This window comes from Syngnathus floridae, chromosome 11 (genome assembly GCF_059516105.1).
Source record: "Syngnathus floridae isolate MCC-2025c chromosome 11, RoL_Sflo_1.0, whole genome shotgun sequence".
NCBI lineage: Eukaryota > Metazoa > Chordata > Actinopteri > Syngnathiformes > Syngnathidae > Syngnathus > Syngnathus floridae.
In genome coordinates, this window is record NC_142423.1 from 10,814,797 (window position 1) to 10,824,479 (window position 9,683).

General features: G+C 41.1%; 1 protein-coding gene across 2 annotated transcripts in view; it reads right to left on the bottom strand.

Annotated features, from left to right (window-relative positions):
• cacna2d2a (calcium voltage-gated channel auxiliary subunit alpha2delta 2a) overlaps nucleotides 1-8,733 on the bottom strand; it is a 94,341-nt gene extending 85,608 nt beyond the window's left edge. For both annotated transcript variants that reach the window (XM_088388851.1, XM_088388850.1), the window contains exons 1-2: nucleotides 8,183-8,733; nucleotides 4,076-4,157 (exon numbers count right to left, since the gene is read on the bottom strand). In XM_088388851.1, the coding sequence (XP_088244977.1) occupies nucleotides 4,076-4,157; nucleotides 8,183-8,307 (207 nt within the window). In that variant the 5' untranslated portion in view covers nucleotides 8,308-8,733. The remainder of the gene's footprint in view (nucleotides 1-4,075; nucleotides 4,158-8,182) is intronic.
• Between the last annotated feature and the right edge of the window lie 950 nt (nucleotides 8,734-9,683).

Genomic DNA, 9,683 nt, shown 5'->3' on the forward strand with positions numbered 1-9,683 from the left:
CTTAACGTTCAGCTAGCCACTCTTTTTATGTGCCTCTCGTGTCCACTTAGCTTGGCTGTGCATTAGCTCCCTGTTTGGCACGAGTGAACGAGCTGAAGGCTAAAGCTGGCGCTCGACTCGAGTGGCGACTTCTTTGGGGGTGATGCGAATGTCCCAAACACAATCAACATGCTTTGCCAACAGACCGTGGCTAAGCTTTCATGACCCTGATGATCCTTTGTGCCAGGTTTACGGGCAACCCATATGAAAGAGGACACGGACTCTAATTGTACGGCTCATCGTGATTAGAGCTGGTTAGCGAACCTAAGCTAAAACAAATAAGCATTGAAAACATTGAACACAATCGATAGTGAATAACATCTAGTCTAGTTTCCTTTGGAGGGCCATTATGACTGTCAACCCAAATAAATGTCTGAACATCTCATATATTACATTATAGGCTACACAACAAACTGATTAACTAGTTTTGAAATCAGGGACTATTAAAAACGGTTCAATTTTTTAAAAAGATGAGTGGTAATACAAAAAAGACGATTTGCAATTGCAATGTAGTACTGACACAAAGTCCATGCAAAATATGTCTTAAATATAATTACACTACGGGCCAAATTTGGCCCGCTGGCCAAAGTTTGACACCCCTGATCTAGTAAACTACAGTGGAACCTTCGTTTGTGATTTGAATCTAAGGGTTGACCTATTTTAGTGATCGCATGAGTATTTGTAATTGACGGTATGTTAAAGATGACTTGGTCTAACAAAATAATATACTGTTTCTAGCTATTGACTGTAAATCAATCTTAATGTAAGGACCAGAGGTAACTTAAAACATGCGTTGCCATGGTGCATCTACTTAAGACTCAAAGCTGAACAGGACCAGCTGCGTATCGCTCCTACATAAGGAGTTTGCACACATTCAGATAGAAGTTGCAGCTGTGAAACATCCAAGGAGCAAGGGGAGAGTTGTGAATTCTGTAGCAGTCCCTCTCTAGCCTTTAAAGGTAACGTCACACAGTGAGAGGAGGAGCAGCCTTTGAATTTTCCTGTAAACTGAGAACGGAGGCCAAACAAATGGCACCGATCCCAACTTCATGTCATTGGTCGTATGACGGATCAGTGAAAAGGAGAAGCTTTTAATTATTCGAATCCTTAATTCTTAATTGAATTGGATTTCAGGACATGTTAACGTTGTTAGCGCTAACCCTGTGAATTTTGTTTGATAAAAATGACCTTAGAAACATAATGATCTCGTTTCAAATAATAGTTTCTTCATTTTTATGTTTAAACACTTTCTTGACAACACAAAATGATTGTTTGAATAATCGTGATTACAAAAATCAAAAAATGTGAAGTTTTTCCAGTTTTTACATCCAAATGGACATCGACTGTCTACGAAATTAGAGCCCATAATTCCAGCAACATTGCGTGAAAGAGGGTGGAGTTAACCTGCAGACAGCTGGCTGGCGTGAAGGGCAAGCGATACCAAGACACAAAATGTCTATGAAATTAAACATTAATCTCCTCTGTGATGGAGTGAATCCAAGAGCCATTAAGCGCTATTGCATCCCCGCCCCCCTCAACTATGCGTGTGTGTGCACGTGTGCATACGTTTGTATTCCTATGGATGTCTGGCACTTTCTATTTTCCAGTAATCAAGGGAAGCAAACAAAAAAATGGAGCGGGTGTTCATGGAAGTGCGGTGGACAAATTTTCAGCATTCAGGTTTTCAATTTAGGGCCTCATTCACCTTGATGATGGTCTTTTTTTTTTTGCAACACAATTTCTGAGAAATTGCCTGAATTTGCCCAAGTTCTTAGAACATACATCAATCATAAGTAGCAGAAAACGTGCAAAATGGTGCTACTGCATAATGGACAAAAATGACGCCTTTACAAATATGGCTGCGGAAATATGCTACGTTACATATGATAATGTGTATGCGTGGGTGTGGGCGCTCTACACACGTGTCTATTAAAACCCGAGGATGTGGAAACAATGGCGACGTCCGTTGTTGTCTCTCATCATCGCGCGCTGGAACACTTCAAACGCAATTGCAGGATAATATGGAGACTATAAACAGCATCCACATGCTTAAATTATGCAACTCCCGAGAATCTTAATTATTGTGAAATCCATCTTTGCAAATTGGAAAAAAAAAGTCTGACCATCTTTGCTAATTGTCAAAGAGATTCATCATTGGTACTCCACAAGCTCTCAGAAACCTTTCCTCCTACACTCCAACAGTCGCCTACGCTCCTTGTCTATCCACACACTCTCAAACTTCGGCTCCTTTGCACATGCAGCTCTAACAAAACATAGCGGACTTTTCATTAGGTACAATGTCGCATACGTAATAAGATCTAGTGCAAAATGGCTGCTACCAAGATACAAAAGCTCAATTTTAATTGATACACAAAAATAAGTATTCATTTCCAAATAAGTTGTAGTTTGCAGTGGTGGCAGCTCTTGAAAAAAAATCTAATCAGTTCCTGCAGAGTGCTTTGTCCCAGTCCCTCGTCAGTTTTTGCGTTTGAAGTCATCATCTGTTTATGGATACATTTCCTAGAAGCGATGACAGGAAAGACGCAGTTTCCTTGCTAAAGAAGGTCGCAGTGCCCTTGTGGGTGGCGCCAAAAACACACATTTTGAGGGAGGGGGGGGGCATCACTTTGCTGTGACATAATTGAGTTAGTATAAGAATGTGAGTGAGTGAACTCGAGCCTGTAGATAAATAAATAAATAAACAAGATAGTGTAAACTGAACTGCCTCGAGGGGATACGTTAGTAAGTGAATAACAATTTATATTAGGTGACCCAAATATCAAATCAGGATGATGCAGAGCAGTTGCACACCACTTCAAACTACAATGAGCAATAAAGGAAGGACGGTACACTTACTGCTCTTCATTGGCTCCTTTTGAATATATGTACAAAAAGTGCTTCTCAAATAAATAATCAGAGTATTAGAGCTCAGAGAGTAATTTTGACTATTCGCAAATGTAGCTTCACTTTTTGTTTTTACAGGCAATAAGCCGCTGTGAATTACTTGCCGTTTTCCGTATACATTTTTTTTAAATATATTTTAAAAATTATTATTCCCTTCTTCCAACATTGCGGTCAACTTATTTTCTCTCATGCCCCGAAAGAAATCAGCAGTGGGACCTAAGCAGACCACATCCGACTGCTTTCTCACACTCGGCAAAACTAAAAATATAATCGTCACACAATTAAGAGGATTTTAGTATGTGGGAAGAAAATAAGCATGAGAAAAGGGGAGAAAGGTGAAATAAAAAGGGATGTGATCTAGTTAGCAGCTGGCAAGATTTCTAACAGGCACATACGTATATGGCTAGACATCCATTTAGAAAACGGCAATCCTAAGCACACTGGGCCATTTAGCAAGACACGTGATCATTCCCATTAAAGGCCTTGATAAATTCCCTGACAGCGTCCTGGATGCCACAAGAGACCGGCGTCATTTGAACAACCATGGATCATTGGTTTAAGTCCACAGAGGAAACCTCAAACAATTGTCGTGTAGGTTAAACTAAATCTACTACTAAGCTCCACCCATTTTAATGCATGGAAATGCTGAGAAAAGGAAATGTCTATAAAGACAGAAATCTGTTCGACTTTAACATATTTGTGATTCCATGTAGTTTGACAGGAAGTGGCATATTTAGAAAAAAAAAAAAAACAATGTGGGGTTATGTAAATTATCCCAAACCTTACATAACAATCCATCACGTCAGAACCAATTATTGATATGCAAGTCATTTTCGACTATTTTGGTAACATTCCATTCAAAGGTAGTGCATATAAAATACAGTAGTGTAGTAGGCCAAAGTGTTTACAAACAATAACTTTATTTCTAAAGGCTATATTTAATATTATTTGTAAGAAAGAGCATTATGCACAGTTTGAACATTAACTCTGTATAAATAAATAAAAATTGCGTGAACCACGGCTTACCAAAGCCATTTTGCTACACACAGCCTCGTGCAAGAAGGCACTGAAATAACACTTCACGCAGTCATTTTTAATAATGCAGCGTCTTGCAAATGTGACGTCAACTCACCGATCTCAACTGCTGCGTCCCGGTGACGTGCTGCAGAACTTTTTCCAGCTCCTTCTCGATGCGAGCGGCCCAGTGAATCATTCTGGAGAAGAAAACAAGACATTTTTAATGCGAATCAACACACATTAGCGCTTGTGGGACTGGTTGCCAGCCAATCACAGGCCACATACAGATAACGGTTGTAAATTTGCCAACGTAAGGGTAGCGAAGTAAATATCGCTTACCATTCCTAATTCGAATGTATTACCAATTCTCAACGCAGACACCCATATTACACATCTAGCCAGGCCGCGCCTTCCATAACCATAAACACTCAAAGTCACAGACAATAGAGTAGAGCATGAGGACAGTGACCTCTGGTGGACAAAAATAATACACACCTCACATTCACATGCAGATTGCGTAGAATCCCTTTTGATTTGATTACACAATTAACCAATAAGTAGAATACTTCATTTCAGATCTTTTTTTTTTTTTTTTTGAGAGTCCTCAGGGAATTTAAAACACTTGCTTTTATTGCGTTGTGAGGAAAAACCTCACATCAGCTAGTGAGCTAGAGTACTTCCTGGCATGTAGCCTACCTAAGTGGTTGGTGCCCTACTCGCGGTCCCTTGACCTTCTTATCTGCTAATGCATGGGCTTGTCATCAGCACCGCTAACCATCCCCAGCTGCCCACTAGCCCGCCCCACCACTCCCTTATGCATGCACATATCTGGCCAGCAGTGGCAAGACATCAGCAACTCTGCACTAAAACTGCTTGGGTCGGACAGAAAGGCCCCCCGAGCGGGGAGCGGGGAGCTGATCTCCATCAGACGGCAGCCAAATTTGGAATTAGTAGATCAAAGGCATGGTGATTGCCAGAGCCCATCTCACAGCAAGGAACAAATTACTTAATGGATCAAGACGCTCATGGGATGATTTAAAAAGCAGCAGGTAGCCTGGACACGAGCTGAACGACATGAAGATAACTCTGATGCTTGCTGCAGCAATCAGATCAAGAAACTTTGTAGTCAACCAGTAGTCTCCGTAGGGTTGCAAAGATGTGGAAGTATTTGAAACTGAAAAGCATACGAGAATCCGCAATATGGCGATGGATGGATGGGTTGGATGGGTTGGATGGATTGGATGGATTGGATGGATTGGATGGATTGGATGGATGGACGGACACTTCCAGCTTTCAAAATTCGCAAAACTATGCATGATAGCGTGGGAATATCAATTGGATATTCGTTTGTGAGTACAAATATCAGCTTTAAATGTCAGATTTCCACCAGAGACAAAAACGACAGCAGATTTATCGGATCTAATGAAGGCTGAAACATGACCTACAACAGGATACACTTCCTGTTGATACTGAAACAAGCAACACTTCATAATTTGCCCATGAGAATTAACGCTTCTATTGCTCAACATTTATGTTAATATGGTAAATGGTGCATCCTTACAAATGCTATTTCCTTTCCAGCTTTGCCATCACTGGTGCCTATCACAAAAATCCAAAGAAAAAGCAAATCACATGTGTGCAGCTCATCCACACATCCATATTTGTTGTCTTGCAATAACACCATGAACGCCAAGGTTTGTTAGACTTTTCAAGATTTCTGTTGTTACTTGGAGGGCTTTCAACTTTAGAGGTAACAATATAATTTGGAGAAGAAAAAAACCATATCGTTATTAATTTATGGCTAGTTTTGACTTTTGGTTAGTAAAAATCCATGTTATTAAAATGAATGACTCTAGTAGAAATCAATGTTGTGCATAAATTTGCTACTGATGTTTGTTTAAAGGGGAGAAGGCGGTCTGAGGGCGGAGATGGTGCCATTATGCATCAGCTTCAGACATACACAACAAGCATACTAATCTATTCTTTTTAATTGAACAGGAAGTCAGATGAGAGGAAGAGTAAATACATCAGAACAAAGTCCAATGAGTTCAACCACAAAATTGCCTCAACAAGTGCAACTTCATCTTAGTGAGCATAAAAACGGATTCGTTTGTATTTTGCTTTTTCTTTAGCATTCTAAAATCAAGTCCACCTACAATCTGTGTAAGGTTGTTAGCATCAAAATGACCAGAGTCATTTTCATCCATTAAACGGTCTTTGAGGAGAAATATGACGACTCATCAGCCTATCAGGGGAAGTCGCTTAGTGGCTAGCTACTAGCTGTTAATGCTGGCAACAGGTGCCGTTTAATAGAATGTTGGTGTCATTAATTAGAGGGCGGGTTTATTTTAGCATCCTTAATGAGCAATTGAACTTGATTCCAGGATTAAGTTGCGTTCTTGTTGGTGTGAAACATTTTGTGATAGCAATCTAAATTTAAACTGGGCTCCAACTATCCAACTTTCAGTCAGGAAGATGAATCAAGTCAGCCGCCACTCTGTCTAGCACTGGCGAAAACAATTCCTAAACATACCAAGAAACCGATTTCCACGTATTATTGCAATTGGAATGATATTATCTTGTAGCTGGCCTCGCCAGATTGACGTTATGTTCCCAGCTTGCATAGCAGCAACAATTGTTACAGTGGCTGGCACGACTTGTCTTTGCAACGCCAATTAAAAGCATACCAGATGTAGAAAATAATCTTCAAGCATTTTATTGAATTGTGGTACTTGAGTACCAAAAAAAAAAAAAAAAAATCATAATAAACAGCAGAATACTTTTCCTTAATAAGCCTCAAGGGCTTCATACATACAGACAACAGCACCATGCTCTTAAACACAAACAACAAAAGGTGATTGCGGTGAATGATCAGCAACTAACCAGAACGGGTTAATAATTCACTCACCCCATTGGAGCTTTTTTATTTCACGGTGACTTGGGCGGTCAAATAAACGGTGCCGTTAACGGCAGTTTAGAGTTAATCGCCGGTGAATGGTAAGTGACGTCGCCTTCAAAGTCACCTTGATCATCTCAATAACAAAGCCCCAGAGGATGCAGGCAGGATTCGTTATGGGGAGGCGGGGGAGCCATCAGGTAAGTGGAACAGTGGGTGGGGAGGAGGGTAGAAGCACGTGCAAATATTTATTATATAATATTTATCCATCACAAGTGAGCCGGGAACTATCCCGACGGGCTATCGAGAAAACGCTGGCTACCCTGGACAGGTCGCCATTCAATGGCAGGGCACATCTAGACAAATAAGCATTGACTCGAACCTTTGGAAATTTTACAGTCTTAAAAGAACATTTTGGGAGATGTGGGAGGAAGCAGGAGAAAACCCATGCAAGTACAGGGAGGACTCGATTTTGACGTTGTGCTATATTTGGTTTACAAATTGCACTGGCCATATGTCATGCGTGCTTGATCACACTTAACTCATAACCGAGAATCGAACCTAAAATCTCAGGACAGTGGGGGACGTGCAAACTACTAGTCACCGGTACTTCCATTTCTTAGTTAGGTTTGAGTGACTTATATAATTTCTAACGCAATACTTTTGTTAAAAATATTTGATGTGCTTACATTCTCCATTTAGGCTACAGTATAGTACTGTTTGATAAAGTTTATTGTCAGAGTTGGTCATGACGTATTGAGCTGGATCATAGGATGAGATGATATTTCTCAAGTTAAAGTTTCTTCATGGGACTGAACTCAATTGCTCTAGATGGATGGCTGTATCCTGAGGTGACATCGCAGAGTGCATCCATCCATGTCCCTCTGCTGTCATGTAGGTGAAATCAAATTATTTTATTTTTTAGCAATGTAATCATTTGCCATGTTTTATAAGTTAAGCGTTATTTCCAGACCACAATAACAAACACGAGAGGCGTTTCTACAAGGAGGTGACATCATGCGTGTGCATAATAATATAATATAATATAATATAATATAATATAATATAATATAATATAATATAACATAACATAACATAACATAACATAACATAACATAACATAACATAACATAACATAACATAACATAACATAACATAACATAACATAACATAACATAACATAACATAACATAACATAACATAACATAATATGCAGCATCACAGACGGAAGTTGCGCGCTGGAACAAATGTGCAAGGCGTGCGCTCTCGGGGCCACCTGTCCTACTTCCATCCCTGGACCACTCAAATGAAGAGACTGTCACTTACGTGTAGTGCTGCGGGAAGTGGTGCGTCCCGGCGGTCGGCGTGGACACGCACACGAGAAGTACAGTTTGGATGCACAGGAGGCAGAGCGCGCCGTACGACGGGGCTCCGATCGCCATTTTCCCCATGAAATATTCAACAAAGTGGGAGAAATAAGCCCGAAGGCCAGGGGGACGCAGGACGGCGTAGGTTGGTGGGGACAACAGTCTCCTGCAGCCGAGCTAAGAATAAACCTAGTTCGGAGATAGGCGTTGGGGAGGGGGTTGGAAAGTAAGTGCGCGCTGCGCCGAGAGCTGCTGGATGGTCGAGCGGAGGGCTTGAGGACTCTTCCGCCGCTAGCCAGGGGAGAGAGAGAGAATGTCACTCCTTGGCGGTGGAGATGAGGATGAGGAGGATGCTCCGCTGCCGATGATGAGGATGATGTGCACCTATTTGCGCTGTCCTCCCTCTCTCGCCGCCGCCGTACACATTTGCTCCCTGTCTCTCTCTCTCGCTCTCTCTGTCTCTCTCTCTCTCTCGCTCGCTCGCTCTCCTCCGCTCTCCTCACCGCTGGCTCCGACGAAACCGACGAGTGAGTCAAGATGCAAGTGATACCATGTCAACCATATCCGGTGCGGAAGATTCAAAATAAGACGTCAGAAAATGACGTTTGCGCCAATACATTTCAAGTGCAGTAAGCGGCAGTCATACTCGCTGATTATGATTAGAATATAATAATAAAGCAATTGTATATTTTGAAGGGGGTGGGGTGGGGGTGGGGTGGGACAAATTATCAATTAAAGATGTGATAAATAGTAATATCTTTTACCGAATTAAAGTGGTATATTTTCGAGGATAAAAAGAAACTCCATATGCAGCATATCTATCACCAACTGGAGAAACCTTTGACCATGCAGAATCTGGGCGTCCCCTTTAAATATTTTTTTTGTGGCATCTAAAATGTATTACATTTAATTTCTGATCACATAACTTCCCGTTTAGACTCTGGCTTCACGTAAATGACCCCCCCCCCCTCCAAGCAGCCAATTGAGTGGCTGGGCGCATCTGGCCCCCTCCTCCTCCTCATGTCCACTCTCCGTGCACCGTTTCATCCCCAAATTTGGCAAAGTCGGGACGATAAATACAAACCAGGGGTTTTATCTTGATTATTAGTCGGAGACTCCTGAGGGGGGGTTATGGAACTAACTGGGTTGTAAACTTTCAGTGCACCACCTTGGGGACCTCCTGCTCAATATATCGCATTCGTTTGACTTGGGCTGGATTTTGATTGCAGTTCCAAGTGCCTAATTCTGATTTAATGGCTAGATTTTGTCTGATGCAGAAATATTTGAGAAAAAGCAGTGCATTTTCAAAATTAAAGTCAGAATGTATTTTAGATATATGTAGGTCCATTTGAGAAAAAAATTCAATCATTTAATAATTTGCTTTCAAAGTAACTTTGAGAATCAAATCTGAAGAGTGCAAGATAAATGATTTAATTTAAAATATTTCATGCTAATTTGGA